We start from the raw sequence: 16,442 nt of genomic DNA, 5'->3' as shown, positions 1-16,442 counted from the left end.
TCGAAAATTTCCCGGTCGTCACACTTTTAATGCTATTTAAGTTACTATGATGTTTGATTGAGTAAATTACCATGTCCAACCAAAAGAACCATAGTTATGCTAGTTTGGTACTTTTCTTCAATTACATAGATTGTTAACTACATGTGACACTAGGAACACAATCTATGCTTCAATACTTTTAGTAATCTAGACGGGTAAACATACACTTAATTGACGACTTTGCTATATGTTTAGATCGGTAATTGAATAAGTACTAGAACTACATAGTCATGAATTTACCTCAAGTGATTGTAGTAATTTAGGTTTTACGTGAGTTTAACCGAGTTGGGTCTAATTAATCTAATCAATCTAAATCAATTATGTTCTTCCATAGATCCATTGTTGTAAGTATCCATTTACTCTAGTTCAATTATACAAGTTATGAACTGGTTTATGTGAGTTTATCAATGTTCATGGCTTGTACTTCAACACCTAGTGATTTAGACATCTACATGTGAGTGTAGGATGGTAATTGAATGGTAACTAGATTTTACAATAGTGTAGTTTATTTAGAGTGATCTTAATAAACTAGGTTTTATGTGAATTCAACCAAGGAAGAGTCTTATTGATTTAACATAGGTAAAGAAGTACTAATGACAAGGTTTATGTGAATTTACTAAGTTTATAGTTCTCGGTTTATAGATATTGTGAGATTGATATAAGCCATTTACATTTACTTGTAACTACATAATAACAAGTTTAATTATAAAAGAACAATCCCTATCATTTATCAAGCATTGAAGTAAACACCGCCTTCTCATCCTTGTTATTTATCCCATTTTATTTCCCGTTTGTTACTTAACAATTTTACAATTAAAACTCCCTCTTTAGAATAACTAATCATTTAGAGTCCTTAAAACAAACTTCTCCCTGTGGATCGAACTGGTCAATTTACTTGCTAGTTACTGCATGATCGGGTTTTAGTTGCCTGTATTATGTGTTAATTATTAAGCATATTGTCTACATTTTAAAGGTTACGTCTTGACACATCAGGATTCCAATGTACTGCTCATCAAGTTTTATTTGGAGTTTGACTCGGCCTTTGGTGGCGATTTTTTTAGAGCCTATACACGGCAAGAGGATAACAAATCTCAGTACTAAATTGGAAGATACCTGCTTACGTTTTAAGGGAGTTTTCGATCCGCATTTCCAACCAATTTCAAAAAAGCTTGACTGTTAAAACTATACTATCATAATTGTGGATATGACACATCAAATCTGATTCGTAGTGAGCAGCTGTCTGAAGGGGTGCCACCCAATGACCCAAAGAACACAATAGCTATGTACCATCATCACAATATGATCATAATCATTTGGTTCACCTACTGACCTACAACATTAACATACAGAACAATTAAGTGACGTACACCACAATAAGAGCATCATCAAAAAACGATTCCACATCAACCCTAATAAATATGTTTGATAAAAGAAATTAGTTACAGAATCACCAATATAAGCTATGAAAGATGGACTCGAGAAATGTATGAACAACAGGTACCAGCATTCAAAAACTAATACACTTACTCTTAAACAAACATTATAAATAAATTTAATAATAAGACAAACCTTCAATGGTGATAGCCAAGAGACAACACAAACTGTATATTTTAACTTCACGCAAGGCAAATACTACCAAAAACAACCTGAACACATGAACAACCACAAAACAATTAAACATAACATACACATACATTACAAATATAGACAATATGAAAAACCACGCTAACAAATCAAATATTGAAAACACCAAATTAAATATAAATCAAATTAACCTAAAATGCCCAAATTATTTGACTACTTCATTTCGCAGCAACAAACATAAAAAAATGCTGCCAAAATAGAAAAGAAACACACAAAAATCCAAATCTAAGTCACGATCGAAATAAACCAAACTCAAGAAAGAAGATACACAGACCTAAAAGATATCACCTACAATTTTGTAAAGCTTACTAACTTCGGTGGCGACGTTCATAATCACCACCAACGGCCAGAATCACCACCTTCGATATCGATTAGATTTTTCAATTTCGAACCAAAGAATGTTAAGATGGTGGTCGGAGTTCAAAGGGTGCGCACCTGATAATGTCGAATCATAGAAGTTTGATAGACGTTTGTCTGATTGATGTCGCTACATGAGGAGAAGATGAATTTGAGAGATGTTTGAGAGGGGGAGAAAGGAGCGTGATTTAATTTTTGTAAACCCTAAATTGAGCATGATTTAAGTTGCCAACGTGGATATTAAGTAGGTTAATTATTGTTAATTGGGATTAAGGTTGGGATTAACACGTAAGCAAAAGTCATTAAGGGGTATTTAGGGATTGACACCTAGGATTTAGGTTCAGAATTTATAAAAGTTTATTATTATTATTATTATTATTATTATTATTATTATTATTATTATTATTATTATTTTATTATATTAATTTTATAGATAGATAGATAGATTATAGATAGATACGCGTGCACAAATGTAAGTGTTAAAGTTGTACAACTCTACATAACGTACTCTGTCTAATTTATATGTATGTGTAATATATGCAATTTGCCTCAAAGATTCAAACTAAAAGTACGATTTAATTGTATCGCATATAACATATACTCCTACTTATACGCCGTACGTATTCATATGCTATACTTATTCCGTTTCAATTTAATTATTCCTAGACAAAACAAAGAACACAACGTTTAAGAAATGTCAATATTACATTATACTTATTATATTATTTTGGACAAACACCAACTATCTAAATCATAAGTAGTAAATAGGTTCAAGCTTAAACGATTTTTGAACATGCTATAAATTACAATACAAATACAAATACAATTCTATATACAAAACGTACTAATCACTTTTTATCTTCATCATCGTATCTATACACCCGATGAAGAACTCTTCATTATCATGCTTTTTGTTGTAATCCATTTTGGGTGGCACCATCATCATCATATTGATTCTTCACAAGATCATGAGACCAAGGGATTGAACTCATTGGTGGGAAACAACATGAGCATTCTTCCAAGCATGGTTTTGGTACCTCCCAATTACTTGATCCACTTTCAACACTTACGGACCCACCAGATGCTGCTGAGGTGGACAAGGGTCCCACAGCATCCTTAAGTGGACCCCAACATTCAACCCTATTGAATTCTTGAATGTTTGAGTGAAAGTATACCCAAACAGAAGCTTCTTGCAACTCTGGATAGTTCTTTAGCAAGTTCCCATCTCCATGAGCAAATGCCTTCAATACCTAATCACATGTTTGCGTCTAAGATTTGTACTATACGCATTGATGATTGTAACGAGATTACTAATGAATGAATTGATTAATTACCAGAGGGAGTTCTTTGTTGAAAATAAATAACCTTAAGCGAGCGAACATGTCAAGAAGAAAATGACCGCCACTTATGTGACAATGAACGTGAAGCGACATATTTCCTTTCACTTTCCTCCATTCGGCTACAACTTCATCTCTATATACCTTATTAGACCAACCCTGTAACTGTAGAATAGATAAAATCAACTACTCGAGATAGCATTAACTCCGGAAGATTATATTATTTGATCCTTCGTCGTAGTTTATGATCATGCATGACGTGCATTAAGACTTTCTTATATTATGAAAAAGCAAATACCATCTAGAGTGTGTTTGGGATTGTTCTTTCAATTAGATCATCGTTAAGGCATCTTAAAAGAGCATGTTTTAACCTGCCTTTTTAATACGAAAATAATCATTTTTTTAGCAAACAATTTTTTTCTTTGTATTTTACAAACGTGATAGTCATATTTTCTTCGAGCGCAATTCCAAACACCATCGTAACATGGGTATTTTGGCATTGTATTATCGAAGTGATTATCGGATTATTGCGTTTTGGAGTAGTAGATAATCAGAAAAACATCTTCTAGTGGTCAGGTGAAAGTGCAATCTATTCTGATCATCTATCATCTAAGGAACCTATCACAAGATAGCCCAGTGGTTGGGTCCCAGATTAGGTTCGAATCATGTCTACACCAAATATTTAGTGGTGGCCAAGGATGTGTTGGAAACAGCCATGGAATAATAATGCTGGGTTGCGTAAATCAGAGTATGGAGTCGGAGTCGGATTACTCGCCCTCCTGATAGCCCAAACAGGAAAAACTTCTACTTTTTACCTTTTTTTTCCTATCATCTAAGGATCAAATGATCAGTATAAGAGTCGCTCCAATGAATCTGTATTTGATTATATGATCATTCATTTAGGGGACTCTTAAGTCTTGACTAATAAGGATTTGGATTACATCAAACAATCCTTAACTAATAAGATTGTTACTCTAAACAACTACATATCATATTATCACAAATTTGGATTACTCTAAACAACTGCTTATCATCACAAATTTACAGCTTCAAATAGTAAACACCACTTGTATTATCATGATCCTCATTATCTCACCTTTTTAATAATTAGGTAATCACTATTAAAACACAGATCACAATAATATTTACCATAGTTAGTACATTAATTAGAGGAAATAGTAAAAGATACTAGAGTACAATCTTCCTCTGTTTCTTATGTTATTATTTGATTAATAGTGAAACTATACCACATAAAACAATCAAGCAACAAAAGGATTCAATGAACAACATAAGAGATTGATTATACATATATAAAACAAAACAAATATATATATATATATATATATATATATATATATCAAATTACCTGAGAATTATTGATAGTTTGAGATATAGCCAGAGTTAATTTAGAAGTTATATCACTATGTGTAAGTGTATATGTTCTTGGAAGTTTTCCAGGATGTTTCTTTTCATCAACTCCAAGGAACAAAACTTTCAACTTTGAAGCTTCAAAAATTGAAGGACCAAATAATCTTGCAACCTAATAAAAACACAAACCCAACAAAATTAGCTCACAAAAAAACACAACCCACAAATCAAAAATTAAAAATTAATGAAAAAGGTTTAATCTTTCATTACAGGAACTAGGGTTTGACTTTTTTTGAACTTTCTTCTTCTTTTGTTGATGTGTAACAGAGTATTTTGATGATTCTGATGAAGAAACGATGATGATAGATAGTTTTGTTGAGTGGGTATGACTAAAGAATTCATCTTGTTCTAGTTTAGAAGTTTAGGTGAAAATTAAAGAGTGACATAATTAATAAAAAAAACATTGACGTTAGTTAGTTAAAAAAAGAGAGTGGCGTGTACCGAATTGAATCGTGGCGTTTAAAAGACGGTTTGCCCAAGATGGTGAAACTGACACATTTCATGGCCCAGGATTCAACACGTACAACAAGGCCTTGTATTGGGTTTGAAAAAAGATAAGGCTCTTGAATTTTACAAGCACAAGCTGAGCTTGGTTAATCAATTTTTTTTTCTCTTTTACAAGATCATAGTAAGTAATAAGTGCTACTCCTATTAAAATGTTCATCAATAATGCCGACAAAATTATAATTTTGTCGGTTTTTAATCATCATACCAAAACATTATTGTGACGTATTAATGAAGGTTATTACATAAGTACTAAACTAAGTTCGATAAAAATTGAATGTATGTGGCCGAAAATTATTACTCCGTATTAGACACATTAAGTTTATATTTTGTTAATGTTAAAATTGTAAGATCTAAATTTCTATAAAACAAATGAAGGATTATATACGTACAAAAAATAAAATTCTTAATATAAGTGCATTATGATAAGAGTCCGAAAATGTATTATTATGCCATATAGCTAGTCTAATTTTATGTATCAAACATTTATTTTATTTCTAATGCTATTTGCTACTAAGGTTAATCAATCTAGTAGTTGATATTTCTTTTTTTTTTTAAAGCCAACAGAGAATATATTTATATATATATAAAAGAGGATTACAGCAAGAAGCTATATGCTATACATGAACTACAAAAAGGCCTAAAGCTATCCTAAACAATTAAAAGAGGAATAACAAGAATCACAACACATTCGAGCACATTAGCCTATGCCAATTCGATTAAGATCACTGGACCCGAACGAAGAGGGATTTATCAACCATTGGTGCCATTGGATATTATATCGTTTTGCCCTTTTGGAAATCCACTCGAAACTTTCGACTTGGATATCGTTAATTAGAGTTGCGGTTCAGCAAGACGTGTTGCGGAAGACTTTTTGATTTCTATTCTTCCACAATAAATAACCCGTCACCCACTCTACGGCTTGCCATAGAATTTTCCCATGATGGCCTATAGAAGAAAAGGCCGACCCATTGAAGATATCATTCACACATGTACTAGAAAAAGAATTCAATCCCCACCATCGATATATGTTTTCCCAAACTTCATGCGAGAATTTGCACAACACTAGAACGTGATCTAAAGATTCGACATCCTCATCACGCATAGGACACCTAACCGTATGAAGATCAGTGCCTCGATTATCGAGTTCTTTTCTTACCGGGGGACGCCTACGCTATGCATGCCACACAAAGATCTCGATGGACTGCGGTAGCAGCCTATTACGATCAGTTTCAATGTCGCATGAGTTGTCACCAAGTACTTTGTCATCTATTGTCTCCGCCATCACCTTAGTATTGTACTAGTAATTACCATCCATGTTGAAAACCCATTTCCAATCATCTCGCCCATTTTCCCCTCGAACCACCCCATTAATAATCTAAACCATTGTCGAAATGTCACCCACGTTTCTACCCCGAGGCGGTCTGATCCACTGCCACCCCACTGATGCACCCAAATTAGACCAAGTTACCCTTTCTTTGACCTGCACTTGCTTGTTCTCTTCCAATCTATAAAGTCTTGGAAATTTATCCTTAAAGCATTGATCACCAGCCCAAGTGTCTTCTCAAAATAAAATATCCCTGCCTTCACTAATAATCCTTACAAAAGAATTGTTAAATGGAATATCGCATTTATCCGAATCTTTCCCAATTTTTATAACATCTTTCCAAGGAGAGTATCCAAAACCCACCCGAGAGTCACAAGAAGAACCCAACCCACCTTCCCGCCCGTATATACTTTTGATAATCTTGACCCAATAAGCATCGGCTTCGGTACGAAACCTCCACCACCATTTACCTAAAAGAGCTAGATTTTTTGCTTTTAGCGATCCGATATTAAGACCCCACCCCGTAAGGGAGCATAATCACATCCCATTTAACCCAAGCCATTTTGTGTCCCTCACCCGCCCCGCCCCAAAAGAAGTTACGACGCAAACCTTCACGTAAATTAATGATACATGATGGAGCACGGAAGGAGGAGAAGAAGTACAACGGCAAACTATAAAGGATCTATTTGATAAGCGTCAGGCGACCCCCGAAAGACATCGTTCGTGATTTCCAATCCGAAAGTCTCTTACAAAATTTTTTGGTAACCGGTTCCCAGGCCTCACTATTACTCATTTTGTCCCCAACCGGTAATCCGAGATATGAGAAAGGTGTTTTCTCACATTTACATCCTAACCGGGCTGCCATTTCCCCTACTACCGAAGCCTCTACACCAATCCCAATTAATTTGCTTTTGACAAGATTTATCTTTAAACCCGACACATCCTCAAAACACTTAATCACTTTCAAGGCGTTATTTAAATTCCTTTTCGTCCAAAGCCCAATAAAAATGGAGTCATCCGCATATTGAAGATGTGAGAACGGTATATTATCTTTTCCTATCTCTACTCCCCTAACAAGACCTTTTCTAATCGCTTCATTATATAAAAGATTAAGTCCTTCGCCTACAATAGAAAAGGGGAAAGGGGATCACCTTGTCTAATACCGCGCTCAAGTTTGAATTCCTCAGTAGGGGATCCATTAACTAGGATGGAGATTGTAGCCGCTTTGAAACACGATTCAATCCATTTTATCCACTTCTTCCCAAATCCCATCCGCTCCTGCATATAGGAGAGGAATTCCCAATTTACACTATCAAATGCCTTAGCAAAATCGGCCTTAAAAATAAAACTCTTACTCCTGCCCCTCTTCAAATCCGCAACACTCTCGTTTAGCATGAGAATACCATCTAGAATCGAGCGACCCGCAATAAAAGCACTTTGTTCTTTCCCGATAATTTTATGTAGAATCACCCGGACCCTATTAGATAATATATTCGCTATGATTTTGTAATAACTATTTATTAAGCTAATAGGGCGGTAATCACCTAAATCCATCGGGTCATTGGTCTTAGGGATTAAGGTCATGAAGGAAGCGTTGCAACCGTATGAAATCTCTCCCTTATCCCAGAACCAATCGATTGCCACCATCAGATCATCCTTAATAATATTCCAAAACCTTTTGTAGAATTTCAGATTAAACCCTTCCGGTCCTGGAGCCTTCGACCCACCACAACCCTTAATCGCGTTCCAAACTTCCTGCTCAACGAATCTCTTTTCAAAATGAATAACATCAGAATCTGAGAGTTTATTCCTAACTATATCAGGAAAATTCGGTCTCTTCTTTTCGGGTTCCTTAAAAAGCTGAGAAAAATATTTATGAACCTCAGATTTAACCACGGCTGGATTGTCTTCCCAAACCCCGTTGATGTAGAGTCCCCTGATCGAGTTCTTATTTAACCTCCGCTTTATTTAACCACGGCTGGATTGTCTTATTTAACCTCCGCATATGTAGAGTCCCCTGATCGCATCCAGCCATTTAGTACGTTCGTCGTCACTTACATCCCTAGAATCAGCGATCTTTTCCCACTCTGTTGTTTCAAGTTTGGCTTGTTCGATCTCTGAGTCCAATTTGCCGAAATTTTCTTTACTCCAGCTTTTAAGTGCCTGCTTGACTCTTTTCAATTTTAATCTGAAACACACATCCGGTCTCTTAGAATAAACCTCTTCATTCCATGCTTGTCGAATAATTTCTTCTGCCCCAGGCACGTTAAACCAGCTGTTGAAAACTTTTATGGGCTTGGGCCCATAGTCGATTGTTTTTTATCTAAGAAGTAAGGGGCAGTGATCCGATAACTTCCTATCTAAAACCAAAACCGAGAGGTCATCTAAACGTCTGAATAAGGAGCAAGACACGAGGAATCGATCCAATTTGCTGAATTTTAAACCATTATCGCAAATTCTTGTAAATCTTTTCCCGACTAGGGGCACTTCAATAAGACTCGTCTTGGAAATAAAACTATTGAATCTAATTGCCCTACGCCGAATGAATTCACAATTACGCCTCTCGTCTTCATGTCTGACTTCATTAAAGTCACCGCATAAAATCCAATCCTCATTATTGAAATGTCCCGTTCTTATTGATTAAAAACGTTCCATATTAATTGATTTCGTTGCGAGGTTTTGACCTCTATATGAGACGTTTTTCAAAGACTGCATTCATTTTAAAACAAACCATAACCTTTATTTCATCAATAAAGGTTTAAAAAGCTTTACGTAGATTATCAAATAATGATAATCTAAAATATCCTGTTTACACACGACCATTACATAATGGTTTACAATACAAATATGTTACAACAAAATAAGTTTCTTGAATGCAGTTTTTACATAATATCATACAAGCATGGACTCCAAATCTCGTCCTTATTTAAGTATGCGACGGCGGAAGCTCTTAATAATCACCTGAGAATAAACATGCTTAAAACGTCAACAAAAATGTTGGTGAGTTATAGGTTTAACCTATATATATCAAATCATAATAATAGACCACAAGATTTCATATTTCAATATACATCCCATACATAGAGATAAAAATCATTCATATGGTGAACACCTGGTAACCGACATTAACAAGATGCATATATAAGAATATCCCCATCATTCCGGGACACCCTTCGGATATGATATAAATTTTGAAGTACTAAAGCATCCGGTACTTTGGATGGGGTTTGTTAGGCCCAATAGATCTATCTTTAGGATTCGCGTCAATTAGGGTGTCTGTTCCCTAATTCTTAGATTACCAGACTTAATAAAAAGGGGCATATTCGATTTCGATAATTCAACCATAGAATGTAGTTTCACGTACTTGTGTCTATTTTGTAAATCATTTATAAAACTTGCATGTATTCTCATCCCAAAATATTAGATTTTAAAAGTGGGACTATAACTCACTTTCACAGATTTTTACTTCGTCGGGAAGTAAGACTTGGTCACTGGTTGATTCACGAACCTATAACAATATATACATATATATCAAAGTATGTTCAAAATATATTTACAACACTTTTAATATATTTTGATGTTTTAAGTTTATTAAGTCAGCTGTCCTCGTTAGTAACCTACAACTAGTTGTCCACAGTTAGATGTACAGAAATAAATCGATAAATATTATCTTGAATCAATCCACGACCCAGTGTATACGTATCTCAGTATTGATCACAACTCAAACTATATATATTTTGGAATCAACCTCAACCCTGTATAGCTAACTCCAACATTCACATATAGAGTGTCTATGGTTGTTCCAAAATATATATAGATGTGTCGACATGATAGGTCGAAACATTGTATACGTGTCTATGGTATCTCAAGATTACATAATATACAATACAAGTTGATTAAGTTATGGTTGGAATAGATTTGTTACCAATTTTCACGTAACTAAAATGAGAAAAATTATCCAATCTTGTTTTACCCATAACTTCTTCATTTTAAATCCGTTTTGAGTGAATCAAATTGCTATGGTTTCATATTGAACTCTATTTTATGAATCTAAATAGAAAAATTATAGGTTTATAGTCGGAAAAATAAGTTACAAGTCGTTTTTGTAAAGGTAGTCATTTCAGTCGAAAGAACGACGTCTAGATGACCATTTTAGAAAACATACTTCCACTTTGAGTTTAACCATAATTTTTGGATATAGTTTCATGTTCATAATAAAAATCATTTTCTCAGAATAACAACTTTTAAATCAAAGTTTATCATAATTTTTAATTAACTAACCCAAAACAGCCCGCGGTGTTACTACGATGGCGTAAATCCGGTTTTACGGTGTTTTTCGTGTTTCCAGGTTTTAAATCATTAAGTTAGTATATCATATAGATATAGAACATGTGTTTAGTTGATTTTAAAAGTCAAGTTAGAAGGATTAACTTTTGTTTGCGAACAAGTTTAGAATTAACTAAACTATGTTCTAGTGATTACAAGTTTAAACCTTCGAATAAGATAGCTTTATATGTATGAATCAAATGATGTTATGAACATTGTTACTACCTTAAGTTCCTTGGATAAACCTACTAGAAAATAGAAAAATGGATCTAGCTTCAACGGATCCTTGGATGGCTCGAAGTTCTTGAAGCAGAATCATGACACGAAAACAAGTTCAAGTAAGATCATCACTTGAAATAAGATTGTTATAGTTATAGAAATTGAACCAAAGATTGAATATGATTATTACCTTGTATTAGAATGATAACCTACTGTAAGAAACAAATATTTCTTGAGGTTGGATGATCACCTTACAAGATTGGAAGTGAGCTAGCAAACTTGAAAGTATTCTTGATTTTATGAAACTAGAACTTTTGAAATTTATGAAGAACACTTAGAACTTGAAGATAGAACTTGAGAGAGATCAATTAGATGAAGAAAATTGAAGAATGAAAGTGTTTGTAGGTGTTTTTGGTCGTTGGTGTATGGATTAGATATAAAGGATATGTAATTTTGTTTTCATGTAAATAAGTCATGAATGATTACTCATATTTTTGTAATTTTATGAGATATTTCATGCTAGTTGCCAAATGATGGTTCCCACATGTGTTAGGTGACTCACATGGGCTGCTAAGAGCTGATCATTGGAGTGTATATACCAATAGTACATACATCTAAAAGCTGTGTATTGTACGAGTACGAATACGGATGCATACGAGTAGAATTGTTGATGAAACTGAACGAGGATGTAATTGTAAGCATTTTTGTTAAGTAGAAGTATTTTGATAAGTGTCTTGAAGTCTTTCAAAAGTGTATGAATACATACTAAAACACTACATGTATATACATTTTAACTGAGTCGTTAAGTCATCGTTAGCCGTTACATGTAAGTGTTGTTTTGAAACCTTTAGGTTAACGATCTTGTTAAATGTTGTTAACCCAATGTTTATAATATCAAATGAGATTTTAAATTATTATATTATCATGATATTATGATGTACGAATATCTCTTAATATGATATATATACATTAAATGTCGTTACAACGATAATCGTTACATATATGTCTCGTTTCAAAATCATTAAGTTAGTAGTCTTGTTTTTACATATGTAGTTCATTATTAATATACTTAATGATATGTTTACTTATCATAATATCATGTTAACTATATATATAACCATATATATGTCATCATATAGTTTTTACAAGTTTTAACGTTCGTGAATCACCGGTCAACTTGGGTGGTCAATTGTCTATATGAAACATTTAATCATGTAAATATCAATCTCAATTAATATATATAAACATGGAAAAGTTCAGGTCACTACAGTACCTACCCGTTAAATAAATTTCGTCCCGAAATTTTAAGCTGTTGAAGGTGTTGACGAATCTTCTGGAAATAGATGCGGGTATTTCTTCTTCATCTGATCTTCACGCTCCCAGGTGAACTCGGGTCCTCTACGAGCATTCCATCGAACCTTAACAATTGGTATCTTGTTTTGCTTAAGTCTTTTAACCTCACGATCCATTATTTCGACGGGTTCTTCGATGAATTGAAGTTTTTCTTTGATTTGGATTTCACCTAACGGAATAGTGAGATCTTCTTTAGCAAAACATTTCTTCAAATTCGAGACGTGGAAAGTGTTATGTACAGCCGCGAGTTGTTGAGGTAACTCAAGTCGGTAAGCTACTGGTCCGACACGATCAATAATCTTGAATGGTCCAATATACCTTGGATTTAATTTCCCTCGTTTACCAAATCGAACAACGCCTTTCCAAGGTGCAACTTTAAGCATGACCATCACTCCAATTTCAAATTCTATATCTTTTCTTTTAATGTCAGCGTAGCTCTTTTGTCGACTTTGGGCGGTTTTCAACCGTTGTTGAATTTGGATGATCTTCTCGGTAGTTTCTTGTATAATCTCCGGACCCGTAATCTGTCTATCCCCCACTTCACTCCAACAAATCGGAGACCTGCACTTTCTACCATAAAGTGCTTCAAACGGCGCCATCTCAATGCTTGAATGGTAGCTGTTGTTGTAGGAAAATTCTGCTAACGGTAGATGTCGATCCCAACTGTTTCCGAAATCAATAACACATGCTCGTAGCATGTCTTCAAGCGTTTGTATTGTCCTTTCGCTCTGCCCATCAGTTTGTGGATGATAGGCAGTACTCATGTCTAGACGAGTTCCTAATGCTTGCTGTAATGTCTGCCAGAATCTTGAAATAAATCTGCCATCCCTATCAGAGATAATAGAGATTGGTATTCCATGTCTGGAGACGACTTCCTTCAAATACAGTCGTGCTAACTTCTCCATCTTGTCATCTTCTCTTATTGGCAGGAAATGTGCTGATTTGGTGAGACGATCAACTATTACCCAAATAGTATCAAAACCACTTGCAGTCCTTGACAATTTAGTGATGAAATCCATGGTAATGTTTTCCCATTTCCATTCCGGGATTTTGGGTTGTTGAAGTAGACCTGATGGTTTATGATGCTCAGCTTTGACCTTAGAACACGTCAAACATTCTCCTACGTATTTAGCAACATCGGCTTTCATACCCGGCCACCAAAAATGTTTCTTGAGATCCTTGTACATCTTCCCCGTTCCAGGATGTATTGAGTATCTGGTTTTATGAGCTTCTCTCAGTACCATTTCTCTCATATCTCCAAATTTTGGTACCCAAATCCTTTCAGCCCTATACCGGGTTCCATCTTCCTGAATATTAAGATGCTTCTCCGATCCTTTGGGTATTTCATCCTTTAAATTTCTCTCTTTTAAAACTCCTTGTTGCGCCTCCTTTATTTGAGTAGTAAGGTTATTATGAATCATTATATTCATAGATTTTACTCGAATGGGTTCTCTGTCCTTTCTGCTCAAGGCATCGGCTACCACATTTGCCTTCCCCGGGTGGTAACGAATCTCAAAGTCGTAATCATTCAATAATTCAATCCACCTACGCTGCCTCATATTCAGTTGTTTCTGATTAAATATGTGTTGAAGACTTTTGTGGTCAGTATATATAATACTTTTGACCCCATATAAGTAGTGCCTCCAAGTCTTTAATGCAAAAACAACCGCGCCTAATTCCAAATCATGCGTCGTATAATTTTGTTCGTGAATCTTCAATTGTCTAGACGCATAAGCAATCACCTTCGTTCGTTGCATTAATACACAACCGAGACCTTGCTTTGATGCGTCACAATAAATCACAAAATCATCATTCCCTTCAGGCAATGACAATATAGGTGCCGTAGTTAGATTTTTCTTCAATAACTGAAACGCTTTCTCTTGTTCATCATTCCATTCAAATTTCTTCCCTTTATGCGTTAATGCAGTCAAGGGTTTTGCTATTCTGGAAAAGTCTTGGATGAACCTTCTGTAGTAACCAGCTAGTCCTAAAAACTGGCGTATGTGTTTCGGAGTTTTCGGGGTTTCCCACTTTTCAACAGTTTCTATCTTTGCCGGATCCACCTTAATACCTTCTTTGTTCACTATGTGACCGAGAAATTGAACTTCTTCCAACCAAAATGCACACTTTGAAAACTTAGCGTACAATTCTTCCTTCCTCAATACTTCTAACACCTTTCTCAAATGTTCACCGTGTTCTTGGTCATTCTTTGAGTAAATAAGTATGTCATCAATGAAAACAATGACAAACTTGTCAAGGTATGGTCCACATACTCGGTTCATAAGGTCCATGAACACAGCTAGTGCATTAGTTAAACCAAACGGCATGACCATAAACTCGTAATGACCGTAACGTGTTCTGAAAGCAGTCTTTGGAATATCATCTTCTTTCAACCGCATTTGATGATACCCGGAACGTAAGTCAATCTTTGAATAAATAGACGAGCCTTGTAGTTGATCAAATAAGTCATCGATTCTCGGTAGTGGGTAACGGTTCTTGATGGTAAGTTTGTTCAACTCTCGGTAGTCGATACACAACCTGAATGTACCATCTTTCTTCTTGACAAACAAAACAGGAGCTCCCCACGGCGATGTGCTTGGTCGAATGAAACCACGCTCTAAAAGTTCTTGTAATTGGCTTTGCAGTTCTTTCATCTCACTGGGTGCGAGTCTGTAAGGAGCACGAGCTATTGGTGCAGCTCCTGGTACAAGATATATTTGAAATTCAACGGATCGATGTGGGGGTAATCCCGGTAATTCTTTCGGAAATACATCGGGAAATTCTTTTGCGACGGGAACATCATTGATGCTCTTTTCTTCAGTTTGTACTTTCTCGACGTGTGCTAGAACAGCATAGCAACCTTTTCTTATTAGTTTTTGTGCCTTCAAATTACTAATAAGATGTAGCTTCGTGTTGCCCTTTTCTCCGTACACCATTAAGGGTTTTCCTTTTTCTCGTATAATGCGAATTGCATTTTTGTAACAAACGATCTCTGCTTTCACTTCTTTCAACCAGTCCATACAGATTATCACATCAAAACTCCCTAACTCTACTGGTATCAAGTCAATCTTAAATGTTTCGCTAACCAGTTTAATTTCTCGATTCCGACATATATTATCTGCTGAAATTAATTTACCATTTGCTAATTCGAGTAAAAATTTACTATCCAAAGGCGTCAATGGACAACTTAATTTAGCACAAAAATCTCTACTCATATAGCTTCTATTCGCACCCGAATCAAATAAAACGTAAGCAGATTTATTGTCAATAAGAAACGTACCCGTAACAAGCTCCGGGTCTTCCTGTGCCTCTGTCGCATTAATATTGAAAACTCTTCCGCGGCCTTGTCCATTCGTGTTCTCCTGGTTCGGGCAATTTCTAATAATATGGCCCGGTTTTCCACATTTATAACAAACTACATTGGCATAACTTGTTCTGACACTACTTGCTCCGCCATTACTCGTTCCGACACCATTTGTTCCTTTCGTTCTATTAACCCCTGGTCCGTAGACCTCACACTTCGCCGCACTATGACCATTTTTTTTACACTTGTTGCAAAATTTGGTGCAGAACCCCGAGTGATACTTTTCACACCTTTGGCATAGCTGCTTCTGATTGTTGTTGTTGTTGCGGTTATTATTGTTGTTGGGATGATTGTTGTAGTTGCTGTTGTTGTTGTTGTTGTTGTTGTTGTTGTTGTTGGGCCGTTTGTTGTAGTTGCGATTGATGTTGCGATTGTTGGGATAGTTGTTGCGATTATTGTTGTAATTGTTGTTGTTGTTGTATTGGTGATTCTTATCACCGTTTTCCTCCCACTTTCTTTTAACTTAGGTCCCGTTACGTGGTCGTAGTCCCTATATGAGACTCGTTTGACCAAAATTTACGTCGCATTCATTTGAAAAGTACAA

The 16,442-nt window shown here is 35.3% G+C and overlaps 1 protein-coding gene and 1 long non-coding RNA gene across 2 annotated transcripts; both read right to left on the bottom strand.

Annotated features, from left to right (window-relative positions):
- Nucleotides 1-1,036: 1,036 nt before the first annotated feature.
- On the bottom strand, nucleotides 1,037-2,205 carry LOC139856937 (uncharacterized). Its single transcript, XR_011762229.1, has 3 exons — nucleotides 2,119-2,205; nucleotides 1,609-1,685; nucleotides 1,037-1,369 (listed from the first exon to the last, which is right to left on the bottom strand). It is a non-coding gene; the product is annotated as an uncharacterized lncRNA (long non-coding RNA).
- Nucleotides 2,206-2,778: 573 nt separating this feature from the next.
- On the bottom strand, nucleotides 2,779-5,222 carry LOC139857687 (protein STAY-GREEN 1, chloroplastic-like). Its single transcript, XM_071846513.1, has 4 exons — nucleotides 5,016-5,222; nucleotides 4,744-4,917; nucleotides 3,375-3,542; nucleotides 2,779-3,290 (listed from the first exon to the last, which is right to left on the bottom strand). The coding sequence occupies exons 1-4, from the start codon at nucleotides 5,145-5,147 to the stop codon at nucleotides 2,943-2,945; spliced, it is 822 nt and encodes a 273-aa protein (XP_071702614.1). The 5' UTR covers nucleotides 5,148-5,222; the 3' UTR covers nucleotides 2,779-2,942.
- Nucleotides 5,223-16,442: the final 11,220 nt, after the last annotated feature.

The sequence above is a fragment of the Rutidosis leptorrhynchoides genome, chromosome 7 (assembly GCF_046630445.1).
Source record: "Rutidosis leptorrhynchoides isolate AG116_Rl617_1_P2 chromosome 7, CSIRO_AGI_Rlap_v1, whole genome shotgun sequence".
In the NCBI taxonomy this organism is placed as follows: Eukaryota; Viridiplantae; Streptophyta; class Magnoliopsida; order Asterales; family Asteraceae; genus Rutidosis; species Rutidosis leptorrhynchoides.
This window is presented reverse-complemented; position numbering and strand designations above follow the sequence as displayed.